The sequence below is a fragment of the Heterodontus francisci genome, chromosome 6 (genome assembly GCF_036365525.1).
Source record: "Heterodontus francisci isolate sHetFra1 chromosome 6, sHetFra1.hap1, whole genome shotgun sequence".
Lineage (NCBI taxonomy): Eukaryota > Metazoa > Chordata > Chondrichthyes > Heterodontiformes > Heterodontidae > Heterodontus > Heterodontus francisci.
The window spans coordinates 120,171,490-120,193,188 of NC_090376.1; the positions used below are offsets into that span (position 1 = coordinate 120,171,490).

The window sequence follows — 21,699 nt, forward strand, 5'->3', positions numbered from 1 at the left end:
ACAACACTGGCATCTACCCGGCAATGTGGAAAACTGCCCAGGTATATCCTGTGCACAAAAAGCAGGAGAAATCCAACTCGGTTAATTACAGCCCCATCAGTCTACTCTCGATTATCAGCAAAGTTATAGAAGGGGTCGTCAACAGTGCCATCAAGCAACACTTGCTCAACAATAACCTGTTCACTGACGCTCAGTTTGAGTTCCGCCAGGGCCATTCAGCTCCTGACCTCACTACAGCCTTGGTCCAAGGATGTACAAAAGAGCTGAACTCAAGAGGTGAGGTGAGAGTGACTGCCCTTGACATCAAGGCAGCATTTGACCAAGTATGGCATCAAGGAGCCTTAGCAAAACTGGAATCAAAGGGAATCGGGGGAAAACTCTCCACTGGTTGGAGTCATACCTAGCGTAAAGGAAGATAGTTGTGGTTGTTGGAGGTCAATCATCTCAGTCCCAGGATATCACTGCAGGAGTTCCTCAGGGTAGTGTCCTAGGCCCAACCAACTTCAGCTGCTTCATCTTCCTTCAATCATAAGGTCAGAAGTGGGGATGTTCGCTGATGATTGCACAATGTTCAGCACCAGTCATGACTCCTCAGATACTGAAGCAGCCCATGTCTATATGCAACAAGACCAGAACAACATCCAGGCTTGGGCTGATAAGTGGCAAGTAACATTAGTACCAGGCAATGACCATCTCAAACAAGGAAGAATCTAACCATCTCCCCTTGACGTTCAATGGGCATTACTATTGTTGAATCCTCCACTATCAACATCCTGCGGGTCACCATTGACCAGAAACTGAACTGGACCAGCCACATAAATGCTGTGGCTAAAGAGCAGGTCAGAGGCTGGGAATTCTGCAGCGAGTAACTCACCTCCTGTCTCCCCAATGCCTGTCCACCATTTACAAGGCACAAGTGTGATGCAATAGTCTCCACATGCCTGGATGGGTGCAGCTCCAACAACACTCAAGATGCTCGATACCATCCAGGACAAAGCAGTCCACTTGAATGGCATCCCATCCACCACCTTAAACATTCATTCCCTCCACCACCGACACACAGTGGCGTGTACCATATACAAGATGCATTGCAGCAACTCACCAAGGCGCCTTTAACAGCACCTTCCAAACCTGCAACCTCTACCACCTCTCAGGATAAGGGCACCAGGTGCATGGCAGCACCATCAACTACAAATTCCCCTCCAAGCCACACACCATCCTGACTTGGAACTATATCGCCATTCCTTCACTGTCGCGGGATCAAAATCCTGGAACTGCACTGTGGGTGTAGCTACACCCCAAGGACTGCAGCGGTTCAAGAAGGCAGTTCACCACCACCTTCTCAAGGACAATTAGGAATGGGCAATAAATGCTGGCCTAGCCAGCGACGACCACATCCCATGAATGAAAATGGCCCTGAACCGGTCACATGTCTGACAGACTCAGACCACACCTACTTTGATGACTTACCAGACTTGATGAATAGGTAGCTCAATTGACAACTAAGCTGAAAACCACCAATCCTTGTTCAGCTTCACCCAATAGAATGTCCTTGTCAAAGCCCGTTCTCACTACAGAGGAATTGAAATTTTATTTATTCATAGAATCATAGAACCTTACACTAAAGAAGGTTGCCATTTGGCCTATCATGCCTGTGCCGGCTATTTGAAAGAGCTATCCAATTTCATCCTACCCCTCAACCTTCTCCCCACTACCCTGAAAATTAGTTCTCTTCAAGTATAAGTCCAATTGCCATTTGAAAGTTTCTGTGGAATCTGATTCCACACACTGTGTGTGTTCCAGATCTTAACAGCCCTCATTTCTCCCTCTACTTCTTTCGCCAATTATTTTAAAACTATGGCCTCTGGTTAATGACTCACTTGCCAGAGGAAACCCTTTTTCCATCAAGTCTCCATAATTTTGGACACTTCTATTAAATCTCCCCTAAACCTTCTCTGCTAAAAGGAGAACAATCCCGGTTTCTCCATTCAGCACTTAACTCATCCCTGCAAACCTCCTCTGTAACATCTCCAAGGCCATGACATCCTTCATAAAGTGTGGTGCCCAGAACTGTGCAAATTCTCAGAATGTGAGCATCACTGGGGGCAAGGCCGAAATTTATTGCCCATCACTAGTTGCCTTCATGAAGGTAGTGGCGAACTGCCTCGTTGAACCACTGCAGCATGTGTGGTGAAGGTACTCCCACAGCTCTCAAGTAGGGAGTTCCAGGATTTTGATCCGATGATGAAGTAGTCATTGATTCTGAACAGGAGGAGGCAGTCTCACACCACTTGGGTGTGACACTTTGTTATGTACAAGTCCAATGCAGTATCAAACAAGATTTAAACAGTGTTCTCCAGGCAAGTTCTCTGGCTCTCCTGCAGACTTTTAAAACCTACCTGGAGATACGTAGATACTTAGTGCAGAAGCCCTCGGCTACACTCTTTAATATTTACATGCTGAAAGCGCAGCTGTGTTATACCAGGCAGCATAAATGGGCTTTTACCTGCCTGGAAATTATACTGAGCGCCACAGGTGGGTAATTGTAGTGTATGTGCAGCATAAGATTTTATTTTAGGGAACAAGATTCTACAAACTTCACTGATTCGTGTGCAACCAAGGGGCATAAATTCAAAAACAACTTGCATTTACAAAATACCTTTAATGTGAGTGTTATCAACCAAAAAGCTAACAATGAGCCAAAGATGGAGATAATAGGAGTGGTAATTAAAAGTTTGGTTTAAGAGGCCGGTTATTAAATGGCTCTTAAGGGAGGAGAAAGATGTGGAGAGGCAGGGAGGGAATTCCAGAGCTTAAGGCCTCAGCAGCTGGAGGTGTGAATAAAATCTGGGATGCACAAGAGGCCAGAATTGGAGGAACTCAAAGATCTAGGAGGGTTGTAGAGCTGGAGGAAGTTACGGAGATAGAGAAGGGCGAAGACCTGGATGGCTCTGTACATGGGGATGGGTATTTTAAACTTGAGGCTTTGGTGGAGTGAGAGCTAATTTGATGGGCAAATGGGATTTGGTGAGAGTTCAGATACGGGCAGTAGAGTTTCAAATGTTTATGGAGGGTTATTCTTGAGAAGAGTGAAGGGGAAAATTAGAAGAAACTTTTCAGAGTTATTAGCACATGGAATACTTTACCAGAAGTGGACAGTGAAAATGACATTGGAACATTATTTAAAAGGAAGTTGGAAAACTTTGAAAAGAATGCACAAGGATACAGCAACAGAGTGGGAAACAGGAATCGCGAGCTGCAGTGTGGCGGTGTAATGTGTTCATCTTTAAACTGAAGCTAGAATTCAGCAAAAGCTAAACAGAGCTGTAGGAACTAGAACATTTATTCAAATACCTTTTTCTTCTGAACATGAAAGGAAAATCCCTACCACTTCAATCTGCAAGCTGGTTTCACCAAATGAACCGAACACAGACAGTGTAGGCACAAGGAAAGTGTTGAGGAGTTTACCAGAAACTATATACAGCAAGAAAAACAACCAGATTAACTCATCGGGTAATGTGGGCAACGTACTATAACCTTCCGCATGAAAGTAGGAGATGAAACAGAAAGCTGTTAGACATTTCAAAACTAGGGTCCATAAATGTAAAATAATCACTAATATATCAAATAGGGAATTCAGGAGAAAATTCTTTATCCAGAGAGTAGTAAGAATGTGGAACTCACTACCATATGGACTGGTTGAGATGAATAGCATCAATGCATTTATGGGGAAACTAGATAAACAAATGAGGGAGAAAGGAATAGAAAGATATGCTAATAGGATGAGATGAAGAGGAAGTGGGAGGAGCATAAACACCAGCTTATACCAGCTGGGCCGAATGGCCTGCTTTTGTGCTGTAATTGCTATGCAAGTTTGAACATTTACAACATAGGAAGCCACTTGGCCCATCACCTCTGTCCTGGCTCTTTGCTTTGGCAATCCAAATTAACTGCCCCACCTTGATTTGTCCTCATAACACTACTTTCTTCCTCTGTTTCAAATATTTAATCCCCTTTTCCCCTAAATAGCAATGGTTTTCGTTTCAGCCAGTCTGTGTGCTAAAGCATCCCATGCTGCAACAAATTTCTTACCATGTCCCCTCTCTCAGTGAACATTATAAATTAATAATTCATCAATGGGTGGTTGATGGTCAGCACGGACTCGTTGGGCCGAAGGGCCTGTTTCGGTGCTGTATCTCTCTATGACTCTATTGTTCATGACACCTCAGCTAAGGAAGGAGTCTTTCCCTGCTCACCCAAAGTCCATCATAACTTTAAAAATCTATTAAATCTACTCTCCTCTAGTGGCAGAAACTTTAAAAAAAATGTATCTGACTTGTGAATCAAACATTTAATTGGTTATTTCACTGCAAGTCTCTCAACAAAAATTGCGCAGTGACACAGTGACTGTATAGTTCAGCAGTAAAAGTGAAATTTTAAGCTGTAATATAACATGGCATAACGAACATACAAAACTGATGAGGCAGGAAAGACCAGCTGGTCCACCAAGACTGTCCCACAGCTCACGATGGTCCGAGCATCAGACTGGACACTTCACACATCCCTGCATTCTCTGAGAAAACGGCTACGACACAGACATTGTACCTGTAGCCCAAACCTTGTCTGGGGTTATTACAGTGCTGAGGACCAGGGTATCCAGAACAGGCTGTTCCAGCATTCAGCTACCCGGAAGATGATAATGACATGACTGATCAAGTTCAGGAGAACATTAATTAGTCTCAAACTAGGTGAAGGCGATTTTATAGTGTTTGGCAAATCATTTCTTTTGTTTACAAGTGCACAGCATACATCCTCGCACCACTGATGTCATGCCAGGAAAAAAAAAAGCTTACTTTCCTCCTTTCTAAACACTTTTCAACGAAGACAAGTCCTAGCAGAATGGTTCACTTCCTAAAGTTCGTCATGTGTCAGTCATGGCCCAGTTTGGAGCACTCTTGCTTCCAGTCAGAGGGTCGTGGGTTCAAGTCCTACGCCAGAGACGAGAGCATAAAAATCTAGGCTGACACTTCAAGGATAGTACTGAGGGAGTGCTGCAGTGTCGGAGGTGCCATCTTTCAGATGAGGCTTTAAGCTGTCTGCTCTTTCAGGTGAATGTAAAAGATCCCACAGCACTACTGGAAGAAGAGCAGGTGAGTCCTCCCTGGTGCCCTGGGACCAATATTTATCCCTCACTCACCCTCACTAAAACAGATTACCCAGTCATTGTCACATGGCTCTTTGTGGCTGCCACTTGCCTATATTAAAACAGTGACTACACTTTAAAAGTATTAATTGGCTGTAAAGTGCTTTTGGCGGGCTGGGATGGGGGTGGGGAGCAGGGTTCTGAAGTCGTGAAAGGCGCAATATAAATGCAAGATTTCTTTTATATACGGACTAGATGACCCAAGGATCCAACTCCCATTATGTGTGGAATTAATTAATCATGTTTGGGGCAACTATTGGGTGGTGCTAACAATAGTCATTAGGCCACAGGGGAAAATTAGTTAATATTTCTGCTACTGACTGTTAGAAACTGCCCATGTGTGGGAGTCATGTGAGGATAGGATAAAGTGTACCATCACAGTTGAAGAGTTTGTTGACTCACATTTTCAAGCCTCACATAATAATGGCCACTTGGATGAAGTGCTAAAGGCCAACCCACAATAATGGAATTATACAGAATTGATAATCTATCAATGACCTGGACTGGCTATATTGGGCATAGTTTCAAAGTTTGCAGATGATATTGATAGACAGGTGAAAAGGGGAGATGCATGGCTGATGAAATTTAATGTGGAGAAATGTGGAATGATGGACTTTTACAGAAAGATTGAGGAGAGGCAAAATGAACTAAATGGTACAATTTTAAAAGGGGTGCAGGAACAGCGAGATCAGGGTGCGCATGCACACAAATCTTTGAAGGTGGCAGGACAAGTTGAAGAGACTGTTAAAAAGAGATAGGGGATCCTTGGCTTTATAAATAGAAGTCTAGTGTACAAAAGTAAGTAAGTCACATTAAGCCTTTATAAAACACTGGTTAGCCTCAGCTTGAGTACGGAGTCCGACTCTGGGCACCACACTTCAGGAAGGAGGTCAGGGCCTTGGAGAGGATTTATTTATTTTATTTTTATTTAGAGATACAGCACTGAAACAGGCCCTTCGGCCCACCGAGTCTGTGCCGACCAACAACCACCCATTTATACTAACCCTACATTAATCCCATATTCTCTACCACATCCCCACCATTCTCCTACCACCTACCTACACTAGGGACAATTTACAATGGCCAATATACCTATCAACCTGCAAGTCTTTTGGAGGTGGGAGGAAACCGGAGCACCCGGCGGAAACCCACACAGACACAGGGAGAACTTGCAAACTCCGCACAGGCAGTACCCAGAACTGAACCCGAGTCGCTGGAGCTGTGAGGCTGCAGTGCTAACCACTGCGCCACAGTGCCGCCCATTTACTAGAATGGGACCAAGGATAAGGGACTAAAGAAAATGGGATGGTCTCCTTAGAATAGAAAAGGTTAACTTTGATAGAGGTGTTCAAAATCTTGAAGGGTTTTGAAAGAGTAAATGAGGCGAAATTGTTTCCATTGGCAGGAGGGTCAGTAACCAGAGGACACAGGGAGGGCGGGGTGGGAAGAGGGCGGGGGGGGACAGCATGCGTCAGAGTGAGAGAGACTGACTCAGTAAGTGAGAGAGTGAGTGAGAGAATGTGTTGAGTGTGAGAGTGAAAAAGTGAGATAAAAACAAGAAATGCTGGAAATACTCAGCTGGTCTGGCAGCATCTGTGGAGAGAAAAGGAGAGTTAACGTTTCAGGTCTGTGACCCTTCTTCAGAACTGGCAAATATTAGAAATGTAAAAGATAAGCAAGTAAAGTGGGGCTGGGGCAAGAGATAACAAAGGAGAAGGTGTAGATAGGACAAGGTCACAGAATAGCTGACCAGAAGGTCATGGAGCAAAGATATGTTAATGGTGTGTTGAAAGACAAAGCATTAGTACAGAAAGGGTGTTAACGGACTGAAAATTGAACAACCGGAAGTACAAACATGAAAAAAAACTGTGGGTAAGCAAACTGAACAAACTAAGGTGAAATAAAATAAACACAAAAAATATATAAAAAAGAAAAAGAGAAAAATAAGTAAAAATAAAAGTAAAATGGGAGGCCTGTCATGCTCTGAAAGTATTGAACTCAATGTTCAGTCCGGCAGGCTGTAGAGTGCCTAATCGGTAAGTGAGATGCTGTTCCTCGAGCTTGTGCTGATGTTCACTGGAACACTGCAGCAATCCCAGGACCTTTACATGGTCCATCTCCGACACTTCCCTCCCCTTCCTCGACTTCTCTGCCTCCATCTCTGGGGATAGGCTGTCAACTAATATCCATTATAAACCCACCGACTCTCACAGCTACCTCGACTACACTTCTGCACATCCTGCTTCCTGTAAGGACTCCATTCCATTCTCCCAGTTTCTCCATCTCCGATGCATCTGCTCCGAAGATGCTACCTTCCATGACAGCGCTTCTGCTATGTCTTCCTTATTCCTCAACCGAGGACTCCCCTCCCACTGTGGTTGACAGGGCCCTCAACCGTGTCCGGCCCATTTCCCGCACCTCTACACTCACCCCTTCCCCTCCCTCCCAGAACCGTGACAGGGTTCACCTTGTCCTCACTTTCCACCCCATCAGCCTCCATATTCAAAGGATCAACCTCTGCCATTTCCGCCACCTCCAGCGTGATGCCACTACCAAACGCATCTTCTCCTCCCTTCCTGTCAGCATTCCGAAGGGATCGTTCCCTCTGTGACACCCTGGTCCACTCCTCCATTACCCCCACCACCTCGTCCCCTTCCCACGGCACCTTCCCTTGCAAGCGCAGGAGGTGTAATACCTGCCCATTTACCTCCTCTCTCCTCATTATCCCAGGCCCCAAACACTCCTTTCAGGTGAAGCAGCGATTTACTTGTACTTCTTTCAATGTAGAATACTGTATTCGCTGCTCACAATGTGGTCTCCTCTACATTAGGGAGACCAAACGCAGACTGGGTGACCGATTTGCGAACACCTCTGCTCAGTCTGCAAGCAGGACCCCGAGCTTCTGGTTGCTTGCCATTTCAACACTCCCCCCTGCTCTCATGCTCACATCTCTGTCTTGGGATTGCTGCAGTGTTCCAGTGAACATCAACGCAAGCTCGAGGAACAGCATCTCATTCACCTATTAGGCACACTACAGCCTGCCGGACTGAACATTGAGTTCAATACTTTCAGAGCATGACAGGCCTCCCATTTTACTTTTATTTGTACTTATTTTTCTCTTTTTCCTTTTTTTTGTGTTTATTTTATTTTATTTCATCTTAGTTTGTTCAGTTTGCTTACCCACTATTTTTTTCATGTTTGTACTTGCAGCTGTTCAGTTTTCAGTCCGTTAACACCCTTTCTGTACTAATGCTTTGTCTTTCAACACACCATTAACATATCTTTGCTCCATGACCTTCTAGTCAGCTATTCTGTGACCTTGTCCTTACTACACCTTCTCCTTTGTCATCTCTTGCCCCACCCCCACTTTACTTGCTTATAACCTTTTACATTTCTAATATTTGCCAGTTCTGAAGAAGGGTCACTGACCTAAAACATTAACTCTGCTTCTCTCTCCACAAATGCTGCCAGACCAGCTGAGTGTTTCCAGCATTTCTTGTTTTTATTTCCGATTTCCAGCATCCGCAGTATTTTGCTTTTAATTTAGTGAAAAAGTGAGAGTGAGAGAGAAAGAGTGTGGGAGTGAGCGAGAGAGTAAGCGTGTATGTTTGTGTGGGGAGAGGGAGAGGGAGGTGGGAAATTCCTGTGGCATATTATGAAAATATTTTGAAAGGAACCCAAGTACTTTGGGATTTTCCCGGCCCATTAAACTATTGGATTAACCAATAATGCTGACTCAACCTAATAGTCCCCTTAATTCAAATTATTCAATCATTCTTTTTTAAAGCATAAGTTCCCACATGTCTGTCATATTTACAAGAAAGACTTGCATTTATATAGAACTTTTCATAACCTCAAATGATACACAGCTATGAAGTACTTTTGAGTGTTGTAATGTGTGCACAGCAAGCTTCCACAAACAACAATATGATAATGACCAGATAATGTGCTTTAATGATGTTGGTTGAGGGATATTAGCCAGGACATTGGGGACAACTCCCCTGCTCTTCTTCAAAATAGTGGCCATGGGAACTTTTATGTCCACCTGAGAGGGCAGACAGGGCCCACATTTTACTATCTCTTCTGAAAGACGGCACCTCCGACAGTGCAGCACTCCCTCAGTACTGCACTGGGAGTGTTAGCCTAGATTTTGTGCTCAAGCCATTGGTGTGGGCTTGAGCACACAAACTTCCAAGTCAGAGGCAAGTGTGCTACCCACTACACCTAGGTTGCTTAATTCAAATTATTCAGTAATTCAATTTATTTTTAATTATAAATGATGGATCAGTAGACTGCGACTAATGTTGATATTTAAAAGGTCCAGTAGTGTCTGAAATTTCTGCTTTTAGATAAATTGAATCATGATTCAAATCCAGTATTCCAATCAACTGAAAGTCAGCTACCAATTTTTCAACATTAGTCTGGATGGTCTTTGCTCACTGTTTTTTTTTTGAAGCATTTGAACACTGACCTTTCAATAACATCTTCAGCTGTTCTATCCCATTACTTCCCTCACCTCTCAAGGCTGGAAAATTCCACTGGTGAGTTAACCAAAAACAAATTAATGTTCAGCTTTGGTGAGCTGAAAGAACAAAGGAACCTGCTTTTATCCCTCCACTGCTTTCTGTGAAGGGAACACTGCAGGGAAATCTCTTACAAAAGGGCAGTATTCTTCCAAAGATGTAAAATTCCCTTTTCCACATCTATTAAATATTTCAAATTTATTGAAAAGGAATGCATTTTATCTTATTTTTAATAAAAGAATTATTTGGAGAAACTAGAAAAGTGGGTGTTATTCTACTTAAATAGAGAAGGTTAAGCAGAGATTTAATTTAACATCATGAGGGGCTTTAATAAGTAAATAAGGAGAAACTGTTTGCACTGGCAGGAAGGTCAGTAACCAGAGTACACAGATTTAAGGTAACGGCAAAATAGCCAGAGGGGATATGAAAAAATATTTTTTTAAACACAGCAAGTTATGCTGATCTGGAATGCGTTGCCTGCCAGGGCAGTGGAAGCAGATTCAATAGTAATCTTCAAAAGGGAATTGGATAAATACTTGAAAAAGAAAAATTTGCAGGGCCAAAGAGGAAAGGGCATAAGAGTGGAACTAACTGGATAGCTCTTTCAAACAGCCAGCACAGATGGGCCGAATGGTCTTCTGTGCTGTACGATTCTATGATTCATCCTCTGATTTATTCCATACAGTCAATTTAATTTGTTTTATTTGGGACATACTGAAGTGGTGAAAGGCATGATTTAAATGCATGATCTATTTTTCTTGCATACATGTAAATTTGTTCTGCCTTAATTAATCAGCATGTGGTACAGTACTTCAAAAATATATCTTCAAATTTCTCTCTTGTTGTAAAAGGCAGAATGTGAAATGTGCTGCAAGTCACACTCTGGAAAGATGCAGTACTTTAGACAACCCTCCCTTCAATTATGAAACTGAAAATTTCATTGTGCCAAATGCCACAACCTTGTCTTAAAACATTGCTACACCTATTTGTCCCACTGTTTGTTGTTTCCGATCTCCACTCGAACTTCAACAGTTCTTCACTCTTTCAGATTCCAGGGTTCTGCAATGTTAATCTGATTAGAATAGTTATTGTTATGCTACAGTAACAAGTGCTTTGTGTAACTAAACTATGTGAATCGGTAATGTAGGTCAGACTTACGTTACAAGGTAAGCACCATAAAACCGCAGTGATCCGAGAATGTGCACTTCCTGAGAAGCTTTAAGTTGCAGTAAAAAGGTGAAAAACTTTCAGTCTCTAGCTGCAATGCAGATAAACCACATCCCGTCAAAAATTGTGTATTATCCTATGGCAATATTACGCATATTATTGAGAATATCAGTAGAGAAATGAACAATTAAACCACAACCATGTGCACAAGAAGTCCCAAAAAGGCAACAGCATAAAGGTTTCCAGATCATTAAAAAAGTTGAATACAGGAACAGAAAATGCAACCACAGGTATGAAATTTTTGAAGAAAACAGAGGTGCTAGCCCCAGGGTTCTAGCCAATATTTATCCTTCAATCAACAGATGACCTGATCATTGTCACAATGATGTTTGTGGGACATTACAGCAGTTCTTTTGGGCCTCCTTATCTCGAGAGACAATGGATACGCGCCTGGAGGTGGTCAGTGGTTTGTGAAGCAGCGCCTGGAGTGGCTATAAAGGCCAATTCTGGAGTGACAGGCTCTTCCACAGGTGCTGCAGAGAAATTTGTTTGTTGGGGCTGTTGCACAGTTGGCTCTCCCCTTGCGCCTCTGTCTTTTTTCCTGCCAACTACTAAGTCTCTTCGACTCGCCACAATTTAGCCCTGTCTTTATGGCTGCCCGCCAGCTCTGGCGAATGCTGGCAACTGACTCCCACGACTTGTGATCAATGTCACACGATTTCATGTCGCGTTTGCAGACGTCTTTATAACGGAGACATGGGCGGCCGGTGGGTCGCAGTGACTAGACCTATTTGCCTTCACAATCACCTTGTGGATTTGTGACGTTTGGCTGCTTTGTGAGGTTGTGAAAGGTGCAGTATAAATGCAAGTTATTCATTCTATTAACTGACTTTTCTAAGCATGTCCAGTAACTTGGGTTAATACAAACATCAGGCTAGGAGTGACAGTTTTGTGCAGTACTGGAACAGCTATACGTCAATTCAATAAAATTGGCTCTAGTCCATGCTTTAAAAACTCGTTCCCCTTAGGAATGAGATTGCCTAACCACAATACACACATAGCTTAGTTTATGCTCCCTTAAGCTTAGAAGGTCAATTGGTGATCTAATTAAGGCATTTAAATGATAAAAGGATTTGACAGGGACAGACATGGCAAAACTATTTCCTCTGGTAGTAGAATCCAGAAAAAGAGGGCACAAGCTTAAAATCAGGAAGTACTTTTTCTACATGAAGGGCAATAGAACTCTCCTCTCCCAACAACCCGGGGATCAACTGAAATCAAGACTGACATTTTTATTAGGTAAAGGTTTCAAGGGATATTTAAAGTGGGTAAATGGGGTTGAAATACAGATCAGCTATGTTCTAACTGAATGGTCGACTCCTGTGCCTATAAGCTGCATCTTGAGGAGTTGTATCTAATAGCTCAATAGTGCCACTGACTGGGGATTAATAGTATGGCAGCCATTTGAACAGTCACCTTAATATTCAGAAGCACTTAAGATAGTGAAAGCAAATCTTTGGCCTCCTTGTCTCAAGAGACAATGGGTAAACGCCTGGAAGTGGTCAGTGGTTTGTGAAGCAGCGCCTGGAGTGGCTATAAAGGCCAATTCGAGAGTGACAGACTCTTCCACAGGTGCTGCAGATAAAATTGATTGTCCGGGCTGTTACACAGTTGGCTCTCCCCTTGCGCTTCTGTCTTTTGTCCTGCCAACTAAGTCTCTTCGACTCGCCACACTTTAGCCCCGCCTTTAAGGCTGCCTGCCAGCTCTGGCGATCGCTGGCAACTGACTCCCACGACTTGTGATCAATGTCACAGGACTTCATGTCACGTTTGCAGACGTCTTTAAAGCGGAGACATGGATGGCCGGTGGGTCTGATACCAGTGACGAGCTCGCTGTACAATGTGTCCTTGGGGATCCTGCCATCTTCCATGCAGCTTGCATGGCCAAGCCATCTCAAGCGCCGCTGGCTCAGTCGGGTGTATATGCTGGGGATGTTGGCCGCCTCGAGGACTTCTGTGTTGGAGATACGGTCCTGCCACCTGATGCCAAGGATTCTCCGGAGGTAGCGAAGATGGAATGAATTGAGACGTCGCTCTTGGCTGACATACGTTGTCCAGGCCTCGCTGCCGTAGAGCAAGGTACTGAGGACACAGGCTTGATACACTTGGAATTTTGTGTTCCGTGTGTGCGCCATTTTCCCACACTCTCTTTGCCAGACTGGACATAGCAGTGGAAGTCTTTCCCATGCGCTTGTTGATTTCTGCATCAAGAGACAGGTTACTGGTGATAGTTGAGCCTAGATAGGTGAACTCTTGAACCACTTCCAGAGTGTGGTCGCCAATATTGAAGGATGGAGCATTTCTGACTTCCAGTTGCTTGCCATTTCAACCACAACCACCATCCTCCCGCCCCCCCCACCCTGCTCTCATGCCCACATTTCTGTCTTTGGTCTGCTGCAGTGTTCCAGTAAACATCAACGCATGCTCGAGAAACAGCGCCTCATTTTTCGATTAGGCACTTCTGTACTGAACATTGAGTTCGATAATTTCAGAGCATGACTGGCCCTTTTTTTATTACTTTATTTTATCATTTTTTTACCACGTGCCTGCCTTAAACTGGGTTTTTCATGTTTGTGCTTTTGGCTAGGGCTGTTCATTATTCTGTCATTAACACTCTCTCTTCACTAATGCTTTGTCTTTCACTACAACATTAGCATACTCTATTTGCCTTCACTCCATGACCTTCTGGTCAGTTAATCTCTCCGGTCCTCTGTCCTAACACACACCTTCCCTTTTGTTCTCTTTCCCTATCACCTTGGCTTCACTTGCTTAAAACCTATTACATTTATAACCTTTGTCAGTTCTGATGAAAGGTCACAGACCTGAAACGTTAACTCTGCTTCTCTCTCCATAGATGCTGAGTATTTCCAGCACATTCCGTTTTTATTTCAATCATTCAAGGCACTTCGATCAATGCAGATACACAGCAAGGTTCAAGCACTGTACACTTAAAAACCATGCTGAGATCGATATAGTCACTCTTGCAGACTTCTGCCATGATGCCATGTCTGATTATATCCATTCATAACAAAGTAGAGCATGGCTACCCGACCCAAACCTGACGGGACCCGCTGACATGTGTCAGGTTCGGGTCGTGTCGCTCTTCCAGATCCGGCATTCCGGCTTGGGCAGGGTCGGGCACACTCTATCACCACCTCTGATATGTGGCTCCAATGTTAATGGACTATTTGGGCTTGAAAAGTTATTTAGTTACAGTTTTTTTCAAGCTTGTGCAGATAAGCAACAAAGTGAAAAACGGAAGCGTTAACTGATGGTCGGGGCGGGCGCAGGAAAAAATGAAAGGACTCGGGCTGGGTCGGATGTGGTTCTGTCGGGCTCGGGTCGGGTTTCATTTGCAGACATGAGCCGGCCTTTATAACAATTTTTGTATAATATCATTGAGTGCAAAATACAAACTGAACTGCCAAGTTATTTTAAATACTAATAGATCTGATGGGAATTTTCAAGATATTGATTCCTCATTCGACAGTGTAGTCCAATAGAAATCACTGACTAGCTCCACATGTTACTTCGGCGACAGTGTTTTAGCCACATGCACTCATTTCAGTCGAAAATGCCATACACACAATACAGGTAAATATGCGTCACATATGTATTTTCACTTACCATCTCTCACTGTTCGGTGACCAAGGGAGTATAGCACTCACAATCAAAAAAACACTTGCACACTCGGCTTTTCCACTTACTGCTTTACCAACAAATGCACAAAAAAGTTTAAAGTTCTCATGCAGCTGCTGTGCAAACATGAGTATTGAGATCACAGGGCCAACAACTGTGTCTATTATTCAGTTTAGTTCCTCATAATAAATGCTATTAGCAACATCTAGATTCCCAATTGGCCCCAAGTGCCATTGGCTAATGTACTGGACAACACTGTTATTGGGAGACATCCCTTAGTGACTTGGGGGGGATAGGGTGTTTCATTTAACACTAAATACACTCTACTCCTCCTTATTCATTTTTGTTCATCCAGTAATTCTAATTAAGTAACTTGAATACAATGACATTTTCTTTTGCTCCAAAAAATTCAAATTAACAGGTAACAGACAGCTTCAAATTAAAAGTAGACTATGTAGAAACAGGTTATAAGAAATTCTTCTTGGTCAACCGGAACACAACTGGAATAACCATGTGATCACAATGCATTACTGGCATTTTTAACAGCACCATGCATTTCTGTCGCGCCTTTAACTTAGTAGCAGGAATATTGAAAGAATTGGGAATTTCGTATAAACCAATTCTTTTTTTTATTGGTTTTTATTGTGGAAGTCGGTGACAAGGCCTTCATTTATCGTCCATCCCTAATTGCCCCTGAGAAGGTGGTGGTAAGCTGCCTTCTTAAACCACTGAAGTCCATGTGGTGAAGGTATACCCGCAGTGCTATTTTAGGAAGGGAGTTCCAGGATTTTGACCCAGCGACAGTGAAGAAATGGTGATATAGTTTCAAGTAAGAATGGTGTGCGACTTGATAAGAAAATCAGATGGGACTGTAAATCCAGCTGCCAATTTTGCTATCGGCAGACGGGACTTATAATACTGTTTCTACATAGTCTATTCTTTTGCTCCAAAACTGTATGTTAATTTGAGCTCAAATTTATGGAGAGTGGAAGGTCAGTCAGGAGGGCAGTAAACAACTATGCCTTCAGTAGCCTTGGCCCCAAGCTCTGGAATTCCCTCCCTAAACCTCTCCGCTTCTCTACCTCTCTTTCCTCTTTTAAGAGGCTCCTTTAAACTTACCTCTTTGACCCAAGTTTTTGGATATTTGCCCTAATATCTCCATGTGATTCAGTGTCAAACTTTGTTTGATAACGCTGCTGTGAAGAGCTTTGGGAGCTGTTATTATGTTGAAGGCACTCTATAAATGTAAGTTGTTGTATTGTTCAAAGGCATGCATTTTTCAAAGAACTTGGTCCCTTCCTCCGAAGCTCTGCTGTAAAGAAAAGCTGATGTTCTTCTTGTTGACAGTTCCTACCTCTTCTTCTTGCTGACAATCATGTCCATAGTCTGTAGCAATCGTCTCTCCAGTGCAAGAATGTCACTCTCAGTCACATTTCTTGGAATGGGAAAAACAAGGAAAGAGTGAAAGGCTCATTACAAAATCAGATCCAAGTCAAAGTGGGGGTCAAATTAGATCCTATCAACATGCCTCATCACACACAGTAGAAGAACCCATAGCTCAAAATATGGCACATGAGATAAGCTGCAAGTTTTGGAATTATATTGGTGCATAAGATCTTCAAGTATGGGCCAGAGAGCAGATTTTGAAAAATATTTTAATCATGAAATCCTACAGCACAGAAGGAAGCCATTCAGCATCCTGTTTGTGCTGGCCCTTTGAAAGAACAATCAAATTAGTCCCACACCCCCTGCTCTTTCCTCATAGTCCCGAAAATTTTCCTTCTACAAATATTTACCCAATTCCCTTTTGAAAGTTATGACTGAATCTGCTTCCACCGTCCTTTCAGGCAGCGCGTTCCAGACAACAACTTGCTGCTTAAAAAATATTTTCTCATCAACCCTCTGGTTCTTTTTCCAATTATTTTAAACCTGTGTCCTCTGGTTACAGACCCTCAAAATATAAATTGTTATATTAGAGTTATACAGCACAGAAATAGGCCCTTCGGCCCATTGTGTCTGTGCCGGCCATCAAGCACCTATCTATTCTAATCCCATTTTGCAGCACTTGGCCCGTAGCCTTGTATGCTATAGCGTTTCAAGTGCACATCTAAATACTTCTTAAATGTTGTGAGGGTTCCTGCCTCTACCACCTCTTCAGGCAGTGTGTTCCAGATTCCAACCACCCTCTGGGTGAAAACATTTTTTCTCAAATCCCCTCTAAACCTCCTTCCCCTTACCTTAAATCTATGCCCCCTGGTTATTGACACCTCCACTAAGGGAACAAGTTTCTTCCTATCTATCTGATCAATGCCCTTCATAATTTTGTATACCTCAGTCAGGTCCCCCCTCAGCCTTCTCTGCTCTAAGGAAAACAACCCTTGCCTATCCAGTCTCCCTTCATAGCTGAAATGCTGCAGCCCAGGCAACATCCTGGTGAATCTCCTCTGCACCCTCTCCAGTGCAATCACATCCTTCCTATAGTGTGGTGCCCAGAACTGTACACAGTACTCCAGCTGTGGCCTAACTAGCGCTTTATACAGCTCCATCATAACCTCTCTGCTTTTATATTCTATGCCTCGACTAATAAAGGCAAGTATCCCATATGTCTTCCTAACCACCTGTGCTGCTGCCTTCAGTGATCTATGGACAAGTACACCAAGGTCCCTCTGACCCTCTGTACTTCCTAGTATCCTACCATCCATTGTAATTCCCTTGCCTTGTTATGCCTCCCAAAATGCATCACCCCACACTTCTCAGGATTAAATTCCATTTGCCACTGCTCTGCCCATCTTACCAGCCTATCTATATCGTCCTGTAATCTAAGGCTTTCCTCCTCACTAATTACGACATCACCAATTTTCATGTCATCTGCGAACTTACTGATCACACCTCCTATATTCACGTCTAAATCATTAATGTACACTACAAACAGCAAGGGTCCCAGCACCGATCCCTGTGGTACACCACTGGTCACAGGCTTCCACTCGCAAAAACAACCCTCGACCATCACCCTCTGCCTCCTGCCATTAAACCAATTTTGGATCCAATTTGCCAAAAAAGATTCTATTTAAAAGAGAAGCCAGCTGATCTTCTGTTGCATTACTGAGATAAAATAAATTCACTCTATAGGTGTAAACTCCCTCGCTACTCAACTCCCATCCATTGTCTTGTGTCTTCAATCCTTCATCTCCTTTCCATGTTTCCTTCTCTAGTCTCTGTTCATCTCAGATTCTTTTCCCTCTTTCTGTAGGTCTCTGTCTCTCTGTGCCCTCTCTCTTCTTTCTACGTAGTTACCTGTCCCTCACCGATTTACTCAAACTTCACCCTTTACCATTTATGAATATAACAGTCAAACCCAGACTGTTGTAATATTCTTCATCTTTAACTGAAGTTAGACTCGATATATCATGACGAAGGTTACTGATTAGGATTTTGTGGTCAGCAGTGAAGGAACGGCATGTGCCAGTGACCTCAAGAAAGATGCCCACAAAGAATTTGCAGGTTCTAGAGTGCAGAATTCCTCTATTCAGCCATGAGTTTGGTTGCTCAGCAGTAATTATGACTTAGTACACCAGTAAAAACCCAGTTTCACCGGATTGAACAAGGCTCAACATTTTCATTGGTCCTTTCAGTGAGAATAGTGTGTATAGTTCGAAGTTCATAACAAATCAGTAATTTCTAATGATTCCAACTGCGAAGACTGCAACAGTGCACCCTGTGAAGGAGCAGGGTATCACAGGTGCAACTTTACGTGCTTAACGGCATGTGTGCAGAAGTTGTTGCCTGATAGTCACAATAACAACAGCAAGTATGGACAATCTCATCGGTTTCCTACAGTAAATTCTGAGACATTAATTTATTGGGGAAGATCACGAGAGATATTATCCCTTCAAGACTATTAGCTACAACCACATATCGACCTTGCTATGTTCGGAATAAGACTGCCAAAAGGCTTTCAGCTCCCTTAAACTAGCTGAAGCAATATTTCTTCATTTGTTTGTGGGATGTGGCGACACAAGCTGAAAAGTGCTAAGTAACATTCATGCTATACACGTGCCAGATAATGATCATCTACAAGAAGAGAGAATCTAACCATCACCATTCGACGTCCAATGCCATTACCATTGCTGAATCCCCCACTATCAGCATCCTGGGGGTCACCATTGACCAGAAACTTTACTGAACCAGCCATGTAAATACTGTGGCTGCAAGAGGCTGGGAATTCTGTGGCGAGTATCTCACCTCCTGACTTCCGAAAGCCCGTCCACCATCTACAGGGCACAAGTCAGGAGTGTGATGAAATATTCTCCACTTGCCTGGATAAGTGCAGCTCCAACAACACAAGAAGCTGAACACCACCCAGGACAAAGCAGCTCACTTGATTGGTACCCCATCCACCAACTTTAACATTCACTCCCTCCACCACAGACGTACAGTGGCAGCAGTCTGTACCACGTACAAGATGCACTGCAGCAACTTTCCAAAGCTCCTTCAATGCACCTTCCAAACCCGCGACCTCTACCACCTAGAAGAACAAGGGCAGCAGGCTCATGGGAACACCACCACCTGCAATTTCTCCTCCAAGTGACACACCATCCTGACTTTTGTTTTCAGGGGATGTGGATGTCGCTGGCGAGGCCAGCATTTATTGCCCATCCCTAATTGCCCTTGAGAAGGTGGTGGTGAGCTGCCTTCTTGAACCGCTGCAGTCCTTGGGGCGTAGGTACACCCACAGTGTTGTTAGGAAGGGAGTTCCAGGATTTTGACCCAGCAACAGTGAAGGAACGGCGATATAGTTCCAAGTTAGGATAGTGTGCGGCTTGATGGGGAACTTGCAGGTGGTGGTGTTCCCATGCATCTGCTGCCCCTGTCCTTCTGGTGGTAATGTTGTGGGTTTGGAAGGTGCTGTTGAAGGAGCCTTGGTGATTTGCGGCAGTGCATTTTGTATATGGTACACACTGCTGCCACTGTGCATTGGTGGTGGAGGGAGTGAATTTTGAAGGTGGTGGATGGGTGTCAGTCAAGCAGGCTGCTTTGTCCTGGATGGTGATGAGTTTCTTGAGTGTTGTTGGAGCTGTGCTCATGCAGGCAAGTAGAGAGTATTCCATCACACTCCTGACTTCTGCCTTGTAGATAGGGAGAAAGGAGATGAGTTACACACTGCAGAATGTCCAGCCTCTGAACTGCTCTTGTAGCCACAGCATATATGTGGCTGGCCCAGTTCAGTTTCAGGTCAATGGGACCAACAAGATGTTAATAGTGGGGGATTCAGCGATAGTAAAGGCAATGAACATCAACGGGAGAGGGTTAGATTCTCTCTTTGAGATGGTCATTGCCTGGCACTGGTGTGGCATGAATGGTACTTGCCACTTATCAGCCCAAGCCTGGATGTTGTTCAGGTCTTGCTGAATATGGACACAGACTGCTTCAGTATCTGAGGAGTTGCAAACGGTACTGAACATCGTACAATCATCAGTGAGCATCCCCACTTCTGACCTTATGACGGAGGGAAGGTTACTGATGAAACAGCTGAAGGTGGTTGGGTCTAGGACACTACCCTGAGCAACTCCTGCAGTGATGTCCTGGGACTGAGACGATTGACTTTCAACAACCACAACCATCTGGCTTTGTGCTAGTATGACTCCAACCAGTGGAGAACTTTCCCTGATTCCCATTGACTCCAGTTTTGCTAGAGCTCCTTGATGCCATACTTGGTCAAATGCTGCCTTGATGTCAAGGGCAGTCACTCTCACCTCACCTCTGGAGTTCAGCTCTTTTGTCCATGTTTGGACCAAGGCTGTAATGAGGTCAGGACCTAAGTGGCCCTGGCGGAACCCAAACTTCACGTCAGCGAGCAGGTTATTGCTGAGCAAGTGCCACTAGATAGCATTACTGATGACCCATTCCATCATTTTGCTGATGATTGGAAGTAGACTGATAGGGCAGTAACTGGTGGGTTGGATTTGTCCTGCTTGTTGTGCACAGGACATACTTGGGCAATTTTTCACATTGCCAGGTAGATACCAGTGTTGTAGCTGTACTTGAACTGCTTGGCTAGGAGCACAGCTAGTTCCAGAGCATAAGCCTTCATTACTATTGCCGGAATGTTGTCAGGGCCCATAGCCTTTGCAGTATCCAGTGCTTTTGGCTGTTTCTTGATATTAAGTGGAATGAATCAAAGTGGCTAAAGACTGGCATCTGTGATGCTGGGGACCTCAGGGGGAGTCCGAGATGGATCATCTACTCGGCACTTCTGGCTGAGGATGAATGCAAATGCTTCTGCCTTGTCTTTTGTACTGATGTGCCATTGTTGAGGATGGGGGCATTTGTAGAGCCTCCCCCTCCTGTTAGTTTCATAATTGTCCACCACCATTCACAACTGGATGTGGGAGGACTGCAGAGTTTATATCTGATCCATTGTTTCTAGGAACTATATCGCCGTTCCTTCACTGTTGCTAGGTCAAATCCTGGAACTTCCTCCCTAACAGCACTGTGGGTGCACCTACACCACATGGACTACAGTGGTTTAAGAAGGCAGCTCACCACCACCTTCTCAAGGGCAACTAGGGATCGGCAATAAATACTGGCCTTGCCAGCAATGCCCACATCCCAAGAATAAATAGAAAAACTAGGTGAGGGCTCGATGGTCTCACCTTCTGAAATTCAAGGAAGCTTTTTGGTCTCAGTGGGGGTGGGACAGTGGGAGTGGTTGTACTCAGAATATTGTCTGTCTCATTCTAAGATTTGGAGGGGGGGGGTGCGCTCAGAATTCTAGGGGCGGTCTCTGTCTCAGGGTTACCATCAGACAGACGCTCGTCATTGTGACTGGCGGCTTCTGTCAGTGATTTGAATGTTGCGCAAATCCGCTGATTCAGGTCAGGACGAAATGACAGGGAATATAGCCAGGGAAGGAACGCATCACTATGAAGGTAGTCTGCTCTGCTGATCGGTGGAGTGGGGAGCTTCTTATTGTCAAACATGAAATAAAACACACAGGCTGAAATTGAAGGACATTGGTAATTTAAATGGGTACACCCAACAAATGATTCCTAAAATAAGAATGGGGGAATTTGAGGGTGCAATGGGGCTTTACAGTAACCAATTACC

The 21,699-nt window shown here is 44.0% G+C and overlaps 1 protein-coding gene across 2 annotated transcripts in view; it reads right to left on the bottom strand.

Moving 5' to 3' along the window:
- si:ch73-390b10.2 (Golgi pH regulator) overlaps positions 1–21,699 on the bottom strand; it is a 62,336-nt gene that overhangs the window by 29,028 nt on the left and 11,609 nt on the right. The window contains exon 7 of one of the 2 annotated variants that reach the window (XM_068034200.1): positions 15,947–16,027. The exons of the other annotated variant lie outside the window; for it this stretch is intronic. Within the exon in view, the coding sequence (XP_067890301.1) occupies positions 15,947–16,027 (81 nt within the window). The remainder of the gene's footprint in view (positions 1–15,946; positions 16,028–21,699) is intronic. 2 annotated transcript variants of the gene reach the window in all.